This window comes from Erythrolamprus reginae, chromosome 1 (assembly GCF_031021105.1).
Source record: "Erythrolamprus reginae isolate rEryReg1 chromosome 1, rEryReg1.hap1, whole genome shotgun sequence".
In the NCBI taxonomy this organism is placed as follows: Eukaryota; Metazoa; Chordata; class Lepidosauria; order Squamata; family Dipsadidae; genus Erythrolamprus; species Erythrolamprus reginae.
Genome location: NC_091950.1, coordinates 280,666,394 through 280,687,544, shown reverse-complemented (window position 1 = coordinate 280,687,544; position 21,151 = coordinate 280,666,394). Strand labels below are relative to the sequence as shown.

Genomic DNA, 21,151 nt, shown 5'->3' with positions numbered 1-21,151 from the left:
TAGAGGCTCTGGGAGAGTGTTGTTGTCTTCCAGAGACCTCTGGAGGAAAGGGGGAAAGCGTTTTTACCCTCCCCCGGCTGCAGGGAAGCCTTTGGAGCCTGGGAAGGGCGAAATACAAGACTACTGGCCCCCCAGAAGTTGGAAAAGAGGCTGTTTCCAACCTCTGGAGAGCCACTGGGGTGTGGGGGAAGCTGTTTTTGCTCTCCCCAGGCATTGAATTATGGGTGTGGGTACTCACACATGTGTGATAGCACACGCCCACACTCTTTCGGCACCAGAGGGAAAAAAGATTCGCCATTACTGGTCTAGGATGTTCACTGCTTGTTGAATTTGTCCCTGTGTTGTGAGATTATGGAGGTTTTTATGTATCTTATAATTGATGGTTGGTGTTCATGGTTGCATTTTATTAGTCTTCTGCTTGCCTGCCTACATGGTGGTTGTTCCAGTTTTGACACTGTACAGATAGTCCTCAACTTATGACCAGTCACCAAATGATCATTTAAAATTACTATAGACTTCCACAGAAGTCCTGACCTGTTTTCAAAATTATGACAGTTAAACATACACCCACGGTCACATAATTGCATTTTGGATGCTTGAACTCACTTTTACAGCAATTTGCAGCATCCCATAATCATATGACATAGATAGATAGATAGATAGATAGATAGATAGATAGATAGATAGATAGATAGATAGATAGGTAGGTAGGTAGGTAGGTAGGTAGGTGAAGGGTGATGGATAATGGATGGTACATGGTACATGGCACATGATACATGATAGACAGGCAGGCAGACAGACAGGCAGACAAGAAGGAAGGTTTACGTTTTCTGTAGTCAGGGCTGAATATCTTGTAAGTTGTTGTCAAAATGTCTCAGTTCCAGACTTCTTTTTCTGATTTGAAATTAAGCTGCCAAAAATACAGGACAGGTGAGCCTAAATGATACTGTATATGCAAATGTCCCTCACATACTTTTTTCACATTGCTTGAGGATTGTAATGAAATTTAGGATGGGGTACAGAAACTAAGGTGATGAATTATCTCATTTTGAAAGACTACTTTTAATATATTATAGGATGTGCCTTTTCTTTCCCTTTTCTGTGCTGGCTAAAGTTCAATTCAGTTATTTCCAGATTGTCAAGATGAAGCATCTTTCCCTTTTTATTTTCTTTTAATCTATCTAATATGAAGTGACACAATAATTAGTGTTTATGGCATGGCTAGAAGCTTAATTTGATAGAAAAATAAGCACTGATGTAAGTTTGCAAAGCTCAACTAAATATTTAGCTTTTGATTTTCCTGATATTCTAATTCCCTTATATATTGTACTTGATCTTTTAAAAAAATGATTTCTTTTCCCTTGATGAACCCAATTTTCCCCCAATACTATTATCATCTATAGTCATATATCAGCAATCAAATCGTGCACATACTGTCGGTTTATTAGAATAATTATTTTTCCTTTAGAAAGCTTTACAAATACATTTAACCATATCTTTTTCCTTTTAATCCTGGTTATCTGTAAAATAAGCATATATGAAGAAAAGAAAGAAAGAAAGAAAGAAAGATAGGATGGGCACCTTGACATTTAAAATCAATAATATAATTCTGTTAAACTTCAATGAATAACATTTACAACATAAATACTTAACTGTTCTTTTATTACCTTTACAAAAGTGGAAACCTTTTTTACAATCCAATGAAATATAAAACCTCCAGTATCCCTAGTCTTAGTTTAAGGAAAATAAATTAATTACAATGTCCTGTAATTTATGTCAGGCATAGAATCTAGATTTGATAAATTTATTAGCACTCTTTTAATGCTGTGTACATTTCCACAAATCCTATATTTTGTGCAATTTTATCTCTTTATTATTTTATAAGACTACTTTGGGAAACAAAGATAAACAGAATAAGGAAATGTAGCATATGTTGCAGCCTTTAGAAATACACTTGTATACTTCCCTTTGGCTCTCTTGGCATATTCGAATCACAAGCAGTTTCAAATCTTTTTTAAAAATTTGGAATTTCTATAAACTAATTCATCCTGCACCACCAACAAATTAAAGATACATTTCTCCAATGTTCAAATTGGAGACTTTCTCTCATTATTCCCATTATTTCATGCAACTGGACATTTTCACTCTCTTGTTTCCCCCATTGTTGTGAGCCACTCCGAGTCTTGGGAGAGGGGCGTCATACAAATCTAATAAAAAATGATAATGATGATAATGATAATGATGATGATGATAATTATAATAATAAGCATCATCATCATCATCTCCCGACCATTCCATTTTTGTCACGTTAGCAGACAAGAAACAAGACCAGATCAGCTAATTCTATTGTAAAGCTACCTTAACAGAATCTTGCAAGTCTGAAAGTACCGTTCCCCACTGTCACCATTACAGCCTAATAATTTAGGGTGGAAGGATCCATCATTTGTCTCTTGCTCCACCCACTATGTAGCTGAGGACTATGTTCCTTGTTATCCATTCCTTGGGAAAAAAATTATTCACCTGGTCTCCCAAGGTCATTCCCACCTAGCATTATAGTTTCCCTCCTTCCTCTATAATGCTATATTGTAATTCTTAGCTCTATACCCCTTTACTGCTGCATTTTCTTGCCTGCTCTCAATGCTTCTGGGTATTTGCAGTGAACCTCTTCAACGTTATTTCCATAAGACACCACAATTCCTTCAGTTTTCCCTGTTTTCCCCCTGTTGCAATGAGGATTATACATTTGTCCAGATATATTACAATATCTTGGCAGTATATAACGACAGTGCTGAGCCATGATTCTATTTCAGATCATATTTTCCATACAGCTGCGCGTTATTCAGTATTGTTGACTGAGGAATCCGTGCAATAGCAATAATAGTGGTGAGTGTGAGTCCCCTTGAAAGATTTCTCTTTTGATATTAACCTCTTCCAGTCTATTGCCACTTTCCAGCAATTATTTCTTCCATTATTATTAAATTAGTATTATTACAATAGCTCTTCTTGGTAGATAATAATTATGCACTGTATTTTATTGATGTGTTTTTATGTCTTTCCTCTTACAGAAACCCCTAATGAAATTAATCACAATGCTGCCAAACATCTGGCAGAGGATTCAGGATCTGAAAAGTCAGAAAACTTGGCAAAGAGGTCTAAAGTATCAACCATTCGGAGGATATTTGATATGGCCAAGCATCGAACCAAAAGGTCCTCTTTTATCTCAACTGGAGTGAAGGTCTGCCCTCAAGAATCCGTGAAGCAAATTTTAGCAAGCCACCAAGCTTATTATAGGCTAAGAGGTAAGATTATACTTCTATTATTTCCTATCATCTTTTATTTATCCCGTATCCATATCCATGCAACATTTATTTGCTAGTTCTTGCTAAAAATAAATTTATAACAGTGGCTCTTCAAACAGTGGGTGGTCTTTGGCAAATCAGTGCAAAGTTTACTAATCAAGCTAAGAGGCTTATTTTTTTCATTATTACATTTTGATCTTCATATCTACAAATCTTAGGAACAAATGACTTGTGGGACTGCCTATTTCTGCACAATCTTCTTTGTGCTTTTATAGCATAGTCCCCTTTGCCGATTCTACTATAGCATTAAACAGCATGGGTAATTTGGCTTTTTCCTGTATAGATCCCACGTTATGGATGTGTTAACGGTATGTGCGCTATGCTGAGTCCCTGATCGCTATTATTTAGAAGAGGGCGTAGAATTCATCTTTTTATTCAGAGCTTTTTATTTAAATTGAGGGTTTTTAAAAAATTGTGGGTTTAACACATCTTTTATATTTTAAAATATTAGTATATGGAGAGGAGGCAATGGGCAAGTGGGGAAGGAAGGGGAGGGAAGGGAAGAAAAAAGAAAAGGAAAAAAAGAAAGAAGTGGAGAGGGGAGGAAAGGAGAGGGGAGGAGAGGAGAGGGGGAAAGGGGAGGAGAGGAAAGGAAAAGAAAAAATAAGAGGAAAGGAAAGGAAAAGAAAGGAAAAAAGGAGAGGAGAGGAGACGAGATGAGACGAGAGGAAAGGAAAGGGAAAAAGGAGAGGAAAGGGAAGGGAAGGGGAAAAAGGAGAGGATAGGTGACGAGAGGAGACGAGAGGAAAGGAAAGGGAAAAAGGAGAGGAAAGGGAAGGGAAGGGGAAAAAGGAGAGGAGAGGAGACGAGATGAGACGAGAGGAAAGGAAAGGGAAAAAGGAGAGGAAAGGGAAGGGAAGGGGAAAAAGGAGAGGATAGGTGACGAGAGGAGACGAGAGGAAAGGAAAGGGAAAAAGGAGAGGAAAGGGAAGGGAAGGGGAAAAAGGAGAGGAGAGGAGACGAGATGAGACGAGAGGAAAGGAAAGGGAAAAAGGAGAGGAAAGGGAAGGGAAGGGAAAAAAGGAGAGGATAGGTGACGAGAGGAGAGGAGAGGAAAAAAGGAGAGGAGAGGAAAGGAAAGGAAAGGGAAGGGAAGGGAAAAAAGGAGAGAAGAGGAAAGATCAGATTAGGTTAGGTTTCAGGCTCAATTGTGATACAGAAACAGTTGTGCTTGTGGATGAAATATTGCAAAAATAGTGCATTCATCCTTGTGTTACTTGACCTCTCAATCATAGCATCCTTTTGGGCTGTAGAGCCTGGAGTTGGGTGGCACAGTCTTGCACCTATTTGACTCCTTTCTCCAAGGCCAGTCCCAATTGGTGTTGACAATTGGGAGTAAGAAGACCAAGTGGCTTTGGGCGAATGGAATTTCCAGCTCCAGGTCTAGAACATCTTGAATACTGGTTGGGGTTGCATTACCCCAGGCAGACCCAGTGCCAGGCCCAGACCCAATAAGAGGGTTCTCCTGGGCTCGTGTCTTCTACTTGATGAGCAGGTGGAAGTCCTGGTATGTACAGCTCTGTTCCTGTTGACTTTCAGAAAATCCTTGAAGTTTTGGCTTTTATAGCCCACTCTAGGTTAGAGTGATTTGTAATGCCTTTCTGTATATGCCATTTTAAAATTTATTTCTGTGCATAGATGTTTGTTTTATTTTACAGTCCTAGAATTGTTTCAGTCAATGCGATGGCTAAATAAATAAATATAAATTAAAAGTTAAATTAAATGTATATATATATTCAACATGCAAATTTTAAACTAAAAAATCCTCTCGTGTATTCTTCCATCAAAGGTTTTCTTAAAAACCTTGTATGACATTCAGAATATTTGAAAGCTAGAAATGCTGTTGTTGTTTCTTTTTCTTTCCCTAAGTTTCTTACTTTTCCTTTGACCTTTTTAAAAAAATGTCCTGTTGTCCATCATTCCATGGAGTCCACGGAGAGGGACGGCATATAAGTCCAGTAAATAAATAAATAAATTCCATTTTTCTCCTTGGAAAAATCTGTGGAATTTTGAACCAGGGAATTCCTCATGTCCAGTATGTATTCCAGACAAGCTCAAGACCTTTAAAAGAGCTGCAACAGATTTTAAGAAAAAGCTGGGAATATGAGATGAGATAGAGCCTCTGCACAGTATAGATTGGAGATGCAGTGGCTCAATAACTAAGATGCTGTGTCACTGTCCCAATAAACATCTGAGAAATAAATTAACCCATTTATTAATAGAGCCACGTGGGAAACAAACTGTGGTCAAACCGATACCAACTTTTCCTACAGTTCCCCACCCAGGTTAAGGTTAATCCTTCATCCCCACACCCACAAATTCATCACGTGGACACAGTGAAGGCCTACCAAAAATTTTACTACCACACTGTGGGTTTCACTTATGCAAGACACCCTGCATTTTCTTTCAACATCTTTCAGGGCAAATTGGATGCTCTGGGGTGGAGCTCCATTTTTGCTACCCCACTGGGTTCCCCCCCCCATCTGGCCAGTAGCCCACCCCTGCATGGACCACTCCAGTTCTCTGAATGTCCACGGTCCTCCCCTGTACTTCCGCTGGTGCTGAACAAAGGATGACTTTGAATCTTCTGGAAGGAATTTGTTGTGGCTAGTATCTTTCCCCCTCATGCAACCATCCCTCCCAATTCCCACAGTACTATTCTACTTATGGCAGGCCAAAGTCTCTAATTCAAAATGATGGCTTCAGCTTGACACACTGAGCTTGTCGATCAGAAGCTCAGCAGTTCAAAGGTTGGAATCCTTAGCGCCGTGCAATGGAGTGAGCTCCCATTAGTTGTCCCAGCTTCTGCCAACCTAGCAGTTTGAAAGCACGTAAAGAATACAAGTAGAAAATAGGGACCACCTTTGGTGGGAAGGTAACAGTGTTCTGTGTGCCATTGGGGTTTAGTCATGCTGGCCACGTGACCACATAGATATCTTCAGACAGGGCTCGCTCTTTGACTTTGAAACAGAGATGAACATTGCCCCCTGGAGCCAGAAATTATTAGCATGTAGTGCGGGAGAACCTTTACCTTACACCAGTGATGGTGAACCAGGTGGTAACCAGAGCCATTTCGGAAAGCACGCAAGGCGTTGCCCTATGTCAGTTCCAGCATGCATGCATGTGCTAGCCAGCTGATTTTCAGCCTTGGGGAAGGCAGGTTTACCCTTCCCTGAAGCTTCCCTGAAGCCTCTGGAGTGCCAAAAACAGCCCAACAGGCAAACCGGAAGTCCGTTTTTCCGAACTTCCAGTTTGAATGTTGGACCATTTTTTTTTACTGTCCTAGCCTTTAGTGAGGCCTATATGCATGAGCAGGGGGGAAGGGGGTTGTGCGTATGCACAGGGAGAAGCATGTGGGATATGCATGGGGGAATGTTTGTGGGGTGAGGGAAAGGGTGTGGACACTTGAGCACATGCTAGCACACACACACCCTTTTGGCACGCACACCTAAAAAGGTTCACCATTACTGCCTTACACTATAGATCAGTGATGGCGAACCTTTTTTCCCTCGGGTGCCAAAAGACCGTATGCGCGCACTATCGCACATGTGAGAGTGCCCCCGCCCATAATTCAATGTCTGTGGAGGGCGAAAACAGCTTCCCCTGCCCCCCAGAAGCCCTCTGGAGGCTGGAAACGGCCTGTTTCCCAACTTCTGGTGGGCCAAGTAGGCTCGCGTTTCGCCCTCCCCCAGGCTTCAAAGACTTCTCTGGAGCCAAGGGAGGGTAAAAATGTCCTCCCCCATCCCCTCGGAGGCTCTCTGGAAGCAAAAACTGCCTTCCCAGAGCCTTTGTACAAAACAAAAAGCAGCCAGCAGATAAGGCTCCGCGTGCCACCTGTGGCACCCGTGCCATAGGTTCGCCATCGCTGCTATAGATCCAATCTCTATACAGCAGCCTTTAAAATTCAGAGGTTGCTTACAAGATACAATGTTAACAAGCCAGTAGAATCCACCAAACACTACTTTCAACTCAAAGCAGGCAGAAATCATATGCACATCAGTGAAAGATGGGCTCACTTTTTCCTACCCTCCCTATACAGAGGGCAGTCCATGGTTAGGATGTGGTAATCTGACATTAGAAATACACCCATACACTAAACCAGCTTTTCTCTGTTGGTTACTTCTTTGGAGGGGGGGGGTTTGGTTGTTGTTGTTGTTTTTGCTTAATATACTATGCGGTGCTAGTTGTAGATATAAACGTTGCTATACAGGGGTTGACTGAGACCTGAACAATATTTCAAGAGTTCCTCCAGGATAGAAATGATTGTGGAAATCATTGAAATCTAAAAGTTGCCAAGTTTGAAAAACACTGATCGAGATGCTGATATAGAGCATTATATTAGCTGTTGCCTACCCTTTAGGGTTACATGAAAAAATGATTTTGGGAAAAAAATATGAAGCTTTCCAAACCCAAGTTCTATAGTATGCTTGAGTCAACTGCAACGTATTTCTTGGACTTCAGAATACAGTGCACTGTAACATAATATTGCACTCCGGCTAAGATGCAATCATTAGTCAGTTTGTTATAATACTGTCTATGAATCTATGGTATTCATTATTTAACAGCCTCCTTTAATTCAGCCACAGTGATCTACTATCAGTTGCTTAGCTAATTTAATTTAATTACTCATTTTATGAATGTATTTAAAATAAACACCAGGCAGCCTTCGATGCTGAAAGTAATTCAATCATTATAAAGCAAAACATGAGGCCATAAAACAACAATAATCACAAGATAAAAATGACACCAACTCTACAGAATTAGCAAAAGCAAACATTTAAAAGTTTGGTCTTGGTGCTTTTTATTTTTTTCGGAAAGCACAGAGGATTCAAATCAAATGCAGCTCCTTTAGCAGGATATTAAAATAATTTGGGAAGAGTATGGATGGTGCTCCTTGACTGCTTCACAAACAGTCCTGTAAATGGCTTTTCCTGCAAGACTCAGCAGTTAGAATGAAAAAGAGAGTCCTTCTCTAACAGGCAGCCCTTCAATTGTTACTCATCAGCATATGAATATAAACTGGTTGTGATCAGATGTAGCAAGCAAGCAGTAGCCTCGGTATGACATTTTGTATAAAACAACACATAAATAATGTTCCTCAGTATTGAACTGTGATGTAATCAAAGCATCACTACCCATAATCCTAGGCCTAGAAAGCTTAGAACTACGCTGCCTCAAACACGACCTAAGCATAGCCCACAAAATAATCTGCTACAATGTCCTTCCTGTCAATAACTACTTCAGCTTCAACCACAACACTACATCACACAACAGATAGAAACTCAAAGTAAACCGCTCCAAACTTGATTGTAGAAAATATGACTTTAGCAACCGAGTAGTTAATGCCTGGAACTCACTACCTGACTTTCTAGTTTCATCACCAAACCCCCAAAACTTTACCCTTAGGCTATCCACTGTTGACCTCACTCGATTCTTAAGAGGTCAGTGAGGAGCGTGTATAAGTGCACCAGCATGGGTACCGTCCCTGTCCTAATGTTTCCCTCTTATTAGTACCCAAACCATGTATAGAAACAGTGTTATATCTGTGTATACTATCAATATGTACTTAACAAACAAACAAATAAATAAATAAAACCATCAGTTATGACAGATTCAAGAATAATTGCAGGTAGCATTTTCAACATTGTTGTAGCAATATGTTCTTGCTAGTCCCGCATAGACTGCCTTGGATAGCCAGGGATTGTATAAGAGTTTCAACCTCCTAATTCTTTCTTAGAGTCCTTGTGACCTACTTGCTGAAAATCAATATCCTCTGGATGTTGCGGAATCATATCCTTTTCATATTTAAAGTATAGAACCTGTTTTTCCCAAGGAGGAGGCCTCTTTCATTATTGCCTCTGTATGTTATGTAATAGGGATTTTACACAAATGCCCAAATGCCTATTCAGAACATTCATATAGAAAAGGCTTTTGCTGGGAATCCTGTCAAAGTTTTATACTGGTTTATATTAAAAGGCCATCTTGGTTCCCTTGGAGATTTTAGCTTGTTCCTTCAACACTGAACTTATTACTGTAAGGTTTTTAATGGCATTAATGTCTCCACTTTGCAAAGGCTAGTAAGTCCCCAGCTTACTATGACAGTAAGGACATAACACCTGACGGTCACTCTCTGTGATGTAACTGAGTTGGAGAAGGCAATGTGATGGGAAAGGGCCCTCATGGTCAAGCCTAGAGACCTATCATTATACATCTTGTATTTTTTGTATACATTTGTATTTTTTGCTATATACATCTTGGTATTTTTTCTGTGCATCTTGTTGGAACAAATCTTATGATGGCTGATTTGATTGGAAAATTGGGATGTACTGAGATTTCGGAGCTGTTTTTAATTTCCTCTTTCAACCCTGAAGGAACTAGATCAGTGATGGCAAACCTATTTTTCCTTAGGTGCCAAAAGAGCGTTTGTGCACGCTATCGCACAGGTGCGAGTGCCCACACCCATAATTCAATGCCTGGGGAGGGCAAAAACAGCTTGCCCCACCTGCCAGAGGCCCTCTGGAGGCCAGAAACGGCCTGTTTCCCAACTTCCGGTGGGCCCAGTAGGCTCATGTTTCGCCCTCCCTAGGCTCCAAATGCTTCCCTGGAACCTGGGGAGGGTAAAAATGTCCTCCCCCATTCCCCTGGAAGCTCTCTGGAAGCCAAAAACGCTCTTCCAGAGCCTCTGTGCAAGCCAAAAATCAGCTGGCCAGCACACACATGCACGTTGGAGCTTAGCTAGGGCAATAGCTTGCGTGCCAGCAGATATGGCTGTTTGTACCACTTGTGGCACCCGTGCCATAAACTCACCATCACTGGCTTAAATTATCACTGTGGACAATATTCAAGAGACAGTCCTTCTTCTAGGATGTTCTTTTCAATGAATGGCTTTGCCAAAACAAATGACACTCTTCAAAACTGATTATGAAAAGAAAAAGAGGAAAGCTTGTTTATGTTGCATAGCATGGCTTCCCAGCATTACATCCTGTTTCAGATTATCTAACTGCTCTGTCCTTTTTACCTATCAGTATGACAAGAGGAGAGGTATTTATTTCCCAGCTTGCTGATTGGTTTTGTGTAAATTATTCTGAGATTAAGTCAATATCTTATTAAGGAAGCTTTGCCCACACCTTCATTATCCATGTCAGTGGTGAGTCAGGGCAAAATCTTGCCAGTAATGATGTCCTGTTTGTACTTGAAAGTAGACCAGGTCAAGAAACAGACACTATAGTGATTCCAGGAATACCACTCTATTGTTGTAGAGCATGGATGTCAATCCCATCGCGTCATGTTGGCAGTGCTTCTCAAATAGTGGGGGGCACCCCACTTGGGGGGGGCACATGACCCCAAGGGACATGCTTTTTGCCACCTAGGCTTCTACAATTTATGCATGGTATGTTTGTATGTATGATTAGTTTTATAACAAGGGTTTTTAGCTGTTTTAGTATTGGATTTTTACATTCTGTTTTTGTCACTGTTGTTAGCCGCCCCGAGTCCACGGAGAGGGGCAGCATACAAATCCAATAAATGAATGAATGAATGAATGAATGAATAAATAAATAAATAAATAAATAAATAAATAAATAAATAAATAAATAAATAAATAAATGTGCATCCTACCTGACACTTCTACCAGTACCTCTGTCGTGTTCCTCAGGATTGTGTCCAGGGCAGCCTGTTCTAAAGAAAATGTCCCACAAGTTCAATCAAACTTCTCGAATGCACAAGATGTTTTCTTTTAGAACAGGCTGCCCTGGACACAATGCCAAGGAACATGATGGAAGTACTAATACAAGAGTCAGGTAGGATGTGTGTGTCTCATGGTGGGGTGCAATTTGGGGGTGGCAGGTTGGGCAGGCCAGGGCGCGAAATGTGCATCCTACATGGGACTTGTAACTCCATCATGTTCCTGGTGTTATGTCCAGTGACCCTCCCCTGCCTCCAGCTCTCAAGTTGGTGTGTGTGCGTGCAAAATGTTTACTGCTTCCTAGGTGGGGCATAACAGAAAGTAATTGACAAGCACTGCCATAAGCTGACATATCACAATTATTTTCCCATTCGCAAAGCTGGGGTGGGCATGGTCTACGTCCAAAATTTTGATTGCTAAGCAAGAATGTTATTAAGTGAGCTTCACCACATTTTACTCAATCCATGACATCTCCTGGCTCTAACAATCATGTGCAAACTAGGGAAGTACATCTGAAGGCATGTGTAATGTTTTAATGTACAGAGGTTATGCTTAAATTTGTGACAGAAAGTGGATTCCGGGTGTGTTTTTCAAATGCAGTAAGTGAGGTTGAATGTGTATAGCGTATTTTTTGGAGTATAAGATGCACCAGACTATAAGATGCACCTTAGTTTTAGGGTAGGGAAACAAGAAAAAAGGCCTCTGCCTCCCAGCAATTTGCCAAACAGCACAGATGATCTACACTGATTGTTGTGTATTTCTGAGCATGTGTGCCTGACCCATAGAAATAACAGTACAGTATATTAATGTCAGAAAGTTGTGTAGTCAAACCAACTCCGTCCATTTATTTAAATAAATCTACTCCAAGCATGACCAAGTCATGTTTTAACTCAACTGCCTTATCTTAATACTAAAGCAGGACACTTCTTCATTTCAGATTATACTTTTACAGATCTTTAAAACTGATGTGGCTTTCTGGAAGTATACATTATTCTCTATTATTTAAAAGAAGATAAAATAGCGCTGGGCCTCTTCAGATCAAGCATTTTTTAAAAAAATGTTTCTTCATTTTGTTAAGTTGTCTAGAACAATAATAAAGCAGTCTTTAAAAAATAAGTCTAATAATTTGAACACTCTATAGACATTTATAGTTATTACTTACCCTCTTGCATCCAGATTCAGCAACTGATTAGCGCAAGAAAATAAAATTTTGCCTCTTCCTTTTGCCTCCTTGCAGCTAAAGATGCACTTTAGTTTCAATTTCATTTTGCCTTGTAGCCTCATCACTCTCACCTGTCAAGCTGAGAGTTAGGAAGCTGATCATGAATTAATGGATTAATAGGCTCTGTTCTGTTTGCTATAAAGGAGGTAAATTGCTGGAAAGCAGAGGCCAAAGGGTGGGGGGGCTATATTTGGTGCATAAGATGCACCCATGTGTTCACTCTCTTTTGGGGGGTAAAAAGTTGCATCTTATACTCTAGGGGCCGGCAGGGAACAGAACGGAGCCTTCCACGGCGGCTGCCTGCTGGGCTGGTAAGAGGGGGAGCCGAGCCCAGCCCCGTGGGCTCAGTTACATCTTCCGCTGCCAGCCAGGCAGCGCAATGAAGAGAGGCATTCGCTTTCCTCCCGCCGGCCCTTCAATCAGGCCAGCAGGGAACAGAATGGAGCCTTCCGTGGCGGCTGCCTGCTGGGCTGGTAAGGGGGGGGAGCCAAGCCCAGCCCCGTGGCATTCGCTGTCCTCCCGCCCGCAGCCGACTGATTGTGGGCGGCTTCCCGATCTTGGAGAGCTTCCTGGGCATGAAAGCTCGCGAATGCAACAAGGACGAAAGCCAGGAAGCTCTCCGAGATCGGGAAGGAGCCCACGGTCAGACGGCTGCGTGCGGGAGGAAAGTGAATGCCTCTCTTCGTTGCGCTGCCTGGCTGGCAGCGGAAGATGTAACCGAGCCCACGGGGCCAGGCTCCGTGGCCGGCAGGGAACAGAACGGAGCCTTCCACCGCAGCTGCCTGCTGGGCTGGTAAGAGGGGGAGCCGAGCCCATCCCTGTGGGCTCGGTTACATCTTCCGCTGCCAGCCAGGCAGCGCAACGAAGAGAGGCATTCGCTTTCCTCCCGCCGGCCCTTCAATCAGGCCGGCAGGGAACAGAATGGAGCCTTCCGTGGCGGCTGCCTGCTGGGCTGGTAATGGGGGGAGCCGAGCCCAGCCCCGTGGCATTCGCTTTCCTCCCGCCCGCAGCCGACTGATCGTGGGCGGCTTCCCGATCTCGGAGAGCTTCCTGGGCATGAAAGCTCGCGAATGCAACAAGGACGAAAGCCAGGAAGCTCTCCGAGATCGGGAAGGAGCCCACGGTCACACGGCTGCGTGCGGGAGGAAAGCGAATGCCTCTCTTTGTTGCACTTCCACCAGCATGGCCTGGCTGGCAGCGGAAGATGTAACCGAGCCCACGGGGCTGTGCTCGGCTCCCCCTCTTACCAGCCCAGCAGGCAGCCACCGTGGAAGGCTCCGTTCTGTTCCCTGCCGGCCATGGAGCCCGGCCCCGTGGGCTCGGTTACATCTTCCGCTGCCAGGCAGGCAGCGCAACGAAGAGAGGCATTCGCTTTCCTCCCGCCAGCCCCTCAATTGGGCCGGCAGGGAACAGAATGGAGCCAGCCCAGAAGCAAGAGACGTAGGATCGGGCCGGCAGCAGGGGCAGGGCGAGGCAGCAGGTCTGCATCCTGGGCAGGCGGGCGGGCGGTGGGCGAGGAGGCGCAGCCGAGCGGCGACAGCGGCGGTTCTCCTCACTTTGCCCGGTCCTCTCCTGCCTCCTGCACTGATGTTCCCCACTGCGTCGGGTGCCGCCAGCCCCAAGTTGGATGCACCCTCGCTGGCCCGCTCAGCCGCGGCTCCTTGCCTGCCGCCCGCCCGCCCAGGATGCAGACCTGCTGCCTCGCCCCACGCCCGCCGATCCTGCGCCACCTGCTTCCCCCAAGCCAAAAATACAAAGGCGGTCTGCCGCCGCCCGCGGAGCAATGGGAAGCTGACGCCGCCAGCAGTTTCAGACTCCCTTTGCTCCAGGCTGCTCCGCCCTGCCTGTCATGCGGCAGCAGACCGTCTTTGTGTTTTTCGCTGGGGAGGAGAGCAGGAGGACTTTCCTGACTCCCTCCCCCAGTGCCAGACCTCCTGCCCTCCCTCCCAGACAAAACCCCAAAGTGGCCTCCCGAACCCGGAAAGAAGCCCCGCCGCCAGCTGTCACCTTTTAAAACAGCCGGGGGGCTTCCCAGCAGCCTCCCGAAGCCGAACGCCAAACCCAAACATCCGGGTTCTGCTTCGGGAGGCTGCTAGGAAGCCCCCCCCCGGCTGTTTTAAAAGGTGACCGCCGGGCTGGGGGGCTTCCCAGCAACACCCCGAACCCCGAACCCGGAAGTTCGGCAAAAGTTCGGGGTTCGGGAGGTTGCTGCGAAGCCCCCCAGCCCGGCTGTCACCTTTTAAAACAGCCGGGCGGCTTTCCAGGAGCCTCCCGAAGCCGAACGCGGAAGTTCGGGTTTGGCGTTCGGCTTCGGGAGGCTCCTGGAAAGCCGCGCGGCTGTTTTAAAAAGTGACAGCCGGGCTAGGGGGCTTCCCAGCAACCTCCCGAACCCCGAACTTTTGCCGAACTTCCGGGTTCGGGGTTGGGGGGATGCTGGGAAGCCCCCCAGCCCGGCGGTCACCTTTTAAAACAGCCGGGCGGCTTCCCAGGAGCCTCTGAACACCAAACACGGACGTTCGGGTTTGGCGTTCGTAACACGGAAAAAGTTCATAAGAAGAGGCAAATTTTTTCTGAACCCCGGGTTCGTATCACGAGTTGTTCATAAGACGAGGGGTTTGTATCTTGAGGTACCACTGTATACAGTATATATAGTAGGTAATTTATATTTTTGTGTGCCTGTGTGTAATATGTATGTACACATATGGCATATCTACATAGGATTAAATAGTATATTTTGGATGTTTAGTAATAGTAAATAGATAGAGAAATTGTATCTCATTGAGACCTTTGAGGCAAGGAGGGGCCAGGCAACCTAACCCTAACCCTTGACATAAATGAAGTCAAGTTGATCACGACCACCCAGTCACATGACCACCCAGTCACATGACCATCAAACCACTCCCACAAAATTAAGCCATGCCCACAAAAATTGAGATAGAGAGATGAGATATAGATGGTTGATAGATAGGTTAGAGATAAATTAGAGAAATAGAAAGAGATATAAAAAGATAGAGACAGAGAGAAAGATGTGGGGAGAAGGTCTGGATCTTTATCACATTTGCAACAGCTTGTTATTAATTGTGGCTTTGATTCTTAATCAATATTGTCTGCACAGTTTCCTGATGGTTAAGAGCAGGATCAGAGTCCTCTCTGTTCCTTGGGTAGTTTTTCTGACTACAGTGTGCTCCTCTTAAAGCAGGACTATTCTTCAATCTGGTTCAGGGCAGATCACTTTGGATACCTGTACTCCCACTCTTTCCCAGATGACCAAAGATTGATAGACCTAAGTGTATTCTGGGTTCCCCAGGGTTGCTGGCCAAATAAAAACATTCTAAGCTGACTATAAGGATAAGGGTAGCTGTGGAAAGGTTGTTGTTGATAAGAAAGAATATAGTGTTTACTATCCACCAAGCAAAAGTCAGAGGGCTGCCGGGTAGCTCTTCTAAATTCAGAATGGTTGACTAGAAAGGCGTTGAGCCTTATCCTAGGTCTTAGGTAATTGACACAGAAAGTGGGATCATGGTTCCGCATCCAAAGTGGGACAAGCCATGTTTATTTGAAGTTGTAAGAATCTGAAAGGTTTTTTTCCACTCTATTTTGCCCCTTCCCTCTCTGTTCTCCAAGCTTTTCAATCTGGTTTGATCATAATTGATAAGATTATATGTGTCAAGGATAAATGAAAGACAAATCAGATATTTACCAAGCAAGAAAAGCTAAAGGTAACAAGAAAAAGAGATTGGGAGGGAGAGAATTAATGGAGCAATGAAAGAAATTGCAAAGTGAGATTCATTTTTTTTCCTCCTGTAGTTTGAGGAAAAGAGTCAGGCATTATTAAAAAATAATAGGTTTTATGTTTCCTTGTTTAGAATGTGCTGTTTTAACATCTGGCACTATTTCCCCCCTGCTGTGCCCTCATTTGCCGCCATTTTGAGACTCTTGGAAATTCATTTTAATGTGCATTAATTAGGAAGCAAAAGGTTCAGTTAACTTTTTCACAGAAGGATGATACTCTTTTAGCATTTTTTCCAGACTTCCAGCCACAATGTTTTACTATAGCTAGATCCCTCTGCTTGGTGAATCTCGTTAGCAGTCTTTACATAACACACATTAAAAAGGCATAGGGCTTTGATCTCGTGCCTCTGGGCACCATCTTAACCTCCCACCCCACATCTGGCACCCAGAGTTACCCCTGTGCGTAATTAATAAAACAACACTATAAGGAAGACTGGTTTACATACAAATATTCTAGAGATCACTGATTTAATAATAAGAGCTGATAGTTTGGAAGAAATGGAACAGGGATACTCCAGGGCCGTTATTCTGACTTTCTGTGATGAGTAAGCATCATTTCACTAGGATTCTCTGTCTGGTCAACAGTATTAAGTATCTGATGGGGGCAGCAGCTAGGATTGTGTTCGCACAAAATTGGAAGGGTAGAGATATTCCCAAGGAAGATGAGGTAATAAGAAAAATTATAGAATGTGCCGAGATGGACGTGATGACAAGGCGGTTAAACAATCATGAAGAATCAAAATTGTATGATATATGGAATAAATTGTATACATGGTTAAATAAAAGGGAAAAATAAGATTTAAATGACTTGAAAGTATATAGAGATATTAGAATTAGTTATATTTTGTTGGTAATAAGTATATAAAAACAAAAAATCTTCTTTTCATTTTATATTAATTTTACAAGTTATTAGTGAATTTTCTTTTTTCTGTATTAGAAAGACTTCAAAAATGAGTGGGGTATAGATGTTAAATGTTTGTACGTCATGTTTGTCTTTTTATGGAAAATTCAATAAAGTTTATTTTTTAAAAAATAAGTATCTGATGGGGGTGCAGATAAGTAGCAATCTGAACTGGTCTCTCCACACGTCATCCTTAGTGAACTGTGCAAACCAGCATCTGTGTTTCCTGCTTCAGATGCGGAAAGCCCATTTTTCTCCTTCTGTCCTGGCCACTTTTTAGAGAGGCATGATTGAAAAAGCATTTTAACAAACTGCATCACTGTTTGGTTGGGGGACAGCAGTGCCTCAGATAGAAGATCCATTCAGAAAGTGGTAAGGAGACTGGAGAAGATTATAGGAAGCTCTCTTCCTGTCATTCAGGATACTGCTTATAAGCACTATGTACTTAGAGCTCGAAGCATGGCTAGAGACTCTACACACCTATGTCACAGTCTGTTTCTGGTTGCTCTTCTCTGGGAGGAGGTTTTGAAGTATTTCTAGCAGGACAACCAGATTCTGTAACAGTTTTGTTCCCTATGCCATCTGTCTGGCAAACTCGCAAGATGGATTTTTCTCGCCATGTACCTGTATACAGTGATACCTTGATTTTTACATTACAGTTTATTTTGTTGGTTCACATTTCCTGTTGCATTATGGGTCTCAAGGATTCCAAGTATTTGAGATATAGGTGATTGGAGGATTATATAAGATGAATTACAAGTAGTTGAATACAGTGATACCTCGTCTTACAAACTTAATTGGTTCCGGGACGAGGTTTGTAAGGTGAAAAGTTTGTAAGACAAAACAATGTTTCCCATAGGAATCAATAGAAAAGTGATTAATGCGTGCAAGCCCAAAACTCACCCCTTTTGCCAGCTGAAGCTCCTGTTTTTGTGCTGCTGGCATCCCCTGAGGCTCCCCTCCATGGGAAACTCCACCTCCAGACTTCCGTGTTTTTGTGATGCTGCAGGGGAATCCTAGCAGGGGAATCCCAGCAGCGCAAAAACGGGTTCTTCTCTGGCAATGTAAGTCTGGAGGTGGGGTTTCCCAGCAAGGGGAGCCTCAGCGAAATTGCAGCATCGCAAAAACACGGAAGTCCTTGAAGCCCCACCTCCAAACTTCCGTCTTTTTGTGATGCTGCGATTTCGCTGAGGCTCCCCTCACTGGGAAACCCCCCCCCCCTCAGATTTCCATTGCCAGCGAAGCACCCATTTTTGCACTGCTGGGATTCCCCTGCAGCATCACAAAAACACGGACGTCAGGAGGTGGTGTTTCCCATGGAGGGGAGCCTCAGGGGAATCCCAGCAGTGCAAAAATGGGCGCTTTGCTGGCAACAGAAGTCCGGAGGCGGGGCATCCTATTGGCGGCAGCTTGGGTTTGCAAGGTGAAAATAGTTTGGAAGAAGAGGCAAAAAAATCTTAAACCCCGGGTTTGTATCTCGAAAGGTTTGTATGACGAGGGGTTTGTAAGACGAGGTATCCAAACTAGACTGTGTTGCTTCTCTGTGTCATATAATATATGTGGGTATATGCATAATTTTGCATTTATTTATTTATTTATTCGTTCATTCATGTTTATGCAGTGTATATAGGAGGTTGTGACCATCTGAGAGCTGCATGCAATGACATTTTAGTTTTAATGTATGCCGATTAGTGTGGCAATAATATTATTCTAAGTTCTAAGTCTAAGTCTTAACCGGAACCCTAGTGATGCAGTGCTAGAATGCTGTTTTGCAGGCTAATAAGGGGCAATAATATGCTGATATTTGTAAACTGTTCAGAGTGTGTAGGAAAGCACACACTATATAAGTCTAAGTGCTATTGCTATTAGCTTGCTTCCTTGAGTTTCTGAAAACTCATGCTGGTATCACCAGCATCTACTCACTCTGTCTTCTGTCAGCTTTAAAAAAAAAATGTTTTGGACATAGAGATGCCCCAAACATTAAAGTCCTAACTTCATTACACAAGCTTGGCTTTTAAACTTGTTGGTGATAGGCAATACATTCCTTCTATCAATGGACACATAGAATAATTTTAACATCTCCTGGTTAAGAAAATGCCATGAAAAGATTGTGAGAATGCTTATAAGAACGAAGCCACCCTGGAGAGGACAAAATCATTTGACTGGAGGCACTATGAATATAATACTAATTTAGTGTTTTACAATTTTATTTTGTTCCATGTCCTTTCCCGGTGTGTTTTTGTTTCGGTTCATCTCCAGCATACATATTATCTGGAAGAGGTCTGCTCTCCTTTTTAACCAATTCAAGCTGGTTTGTGTGATACAAGAAAAACGCACGGCGTTTATTTGTTAGGAACAGATTAATGGGCTTCTGTGGCCTGACTCACACACTTTCAGTTTCAAGCAGCAGGCTCCCAAATATTTGTGTGCATTGTTAGCCTTTCTTGCTGTGTTTGTTGTGTTAATTGCATAAGACTACTAACAAGAGTCCACGGAGGAAACTGTCAGGCCTCTTCCTTAGAGCCGTGAGGTTTTAGCCTGCTGTGTGCTGGTTCATAAGCTTTTTCCCAGCCTTATTAGCTTTGTGCATTTGCTTGGTCCTATTTACTCAAATAAGAAGGCAGAAGCCAGCAGCTGCCCAGAGCCATAAGGGATATTATGCCCCATCATAGCTATTGCCTTGGTATTCACCCCCAGGAAAGATCAGTGAAACTTTTAACCAATTAGTGCAAATACACACAAGGGGAAAGTTGTTTTCCTGGGGATTCTGCTTAAATCAAAACAGACTTTCTTTCTGTGGAAATTCAAAGAGAGAAATAAAAGGGAAACCATGCATGGCTCTAAGAATGGGCTCTTTTGACATAACCCTAATGCTAGGCCACAGTTTATAAATTGTGCCTTGTTGAACAATCTAGAAACAAGGCAGAACCAATCTTGTGGAGGAGCAAAATACAATATGTATGGTTTGTCCGTGTCTAGTTAGTTTCCTCACCTCCTTTTTAAAGCTCACCTAGACAGCACATTAACCAGAGACTTACAAATCAACCATGTACCCTTTGATCCATACTATGGCAAAAATGAAATCAGTATGGCAAAGTTTCCTTGACAATTTTTCTGGATGTTAGATTAAGAGAATAATAGTCAATTTGGGTGCGGATTTTTGTCCCCCCCCCCCAATTGGTATAGTGGTTAAGGCACCAAGTTAAAAACTCAACAGGTGACTTCTAGACTTGCTTTAGGCACAAAACCAGCTGGGTGACCTTAGCCCAGTCTTTCTCTCTCCGCCCTAGGAAACAAGCCATGGCAATCCATTTCTGAAACCTTGCCAAGAAAACTGCAGGGATTAGTCCACGCCAGAGGTCTCCAACCTTGGCTTTAAGACAACTTTAAGACTTGTAGACTTCAAATTCCAGAATTCCTCAGGCAGGTTTACTTTGTTGGCTGAGGAATTCTGGGAGTTAACGTCCATAAGTCTTAAAATTGCCCAGGTTGGAGACCCTTAGTCTAGGCCAGGGATAGGCAAAGTTGGCTCTTCTATGACATGTGAACTTCAACTCCCATAATTCCGGAGCTAGCATGATTGGCTCAGGAATTCTGGGAGTTGAAGTCCACATGTCATAGAAGATCCAATTTTGCCTATCCCTGGTCTAGGCAGTCAGCATGAGTCAATTCTGGCTCAAAGGCACAAAAATATACCTGTATACATGTATTTGAAATAATATCTGTGAATGTTATTATACAATAGCTACTTTTGAAACCTGTCTGTTCCAAAATGGTAGGCTCCTTTTCATTTCTTTTGGTCTTCTGTTATTGCCAAACTACTGAGTTGCGCAGTTACCAATATTGGGGGGAGGGGTGGTGGTTTAGATTGGTATATCTCGGTCTTTTTTTTTTTGTGTGCCATCAATTATTATTTCAAAGAACCTGAGTGTCAAAAGATAGATTTTTTTTCAATGTCATATATACAGTATGTTGGGGGGAGTTATTCTAATTGTTATTTACATAAAGATTTTAAAGTTTTTCTTTAAAAAACAGCAAAAATGCTATTGATACCCATTTCTATTCCTGTTATTATAAAACAGAAAAATCTTAGAAATAGTTTCATCACTTAGAACAGTGATGGTGAACCTATAGCACACGTGCCACAAGTGGCGTGCAGAGCCATATCGGTGGGCACATAAGCTCAGGTCTGG

At 42.9% G+C, this 21,151-nt stretch overlaps 1 protein-coding gene across 1 annotated transcript in view; it reads left to right on the top strand.

Moving 5' to 3' along the window:
• The first annotated feature begins 869 nt into the window (after positions 1–869).
• The window catches only part of IMPG1 (interphotoreceptor matrix proteoglycan 1), an 87,764-nt gene continuing 67,482 nt past the window's right edge, over positions 870–21,151 (top strand). The window contains exons 1-2 of the mRNA XM_070764165.1: positions 870–930; positions 3,066–3,299. Of these exons, the coding sequence (XP_070620266.1) occupies positions 870–930; positions 3,066–3,299 (295 nt within the window). The remainder of the gene's footprint in view (positions 931–3,065; positions 3,300–21,151) is intronic.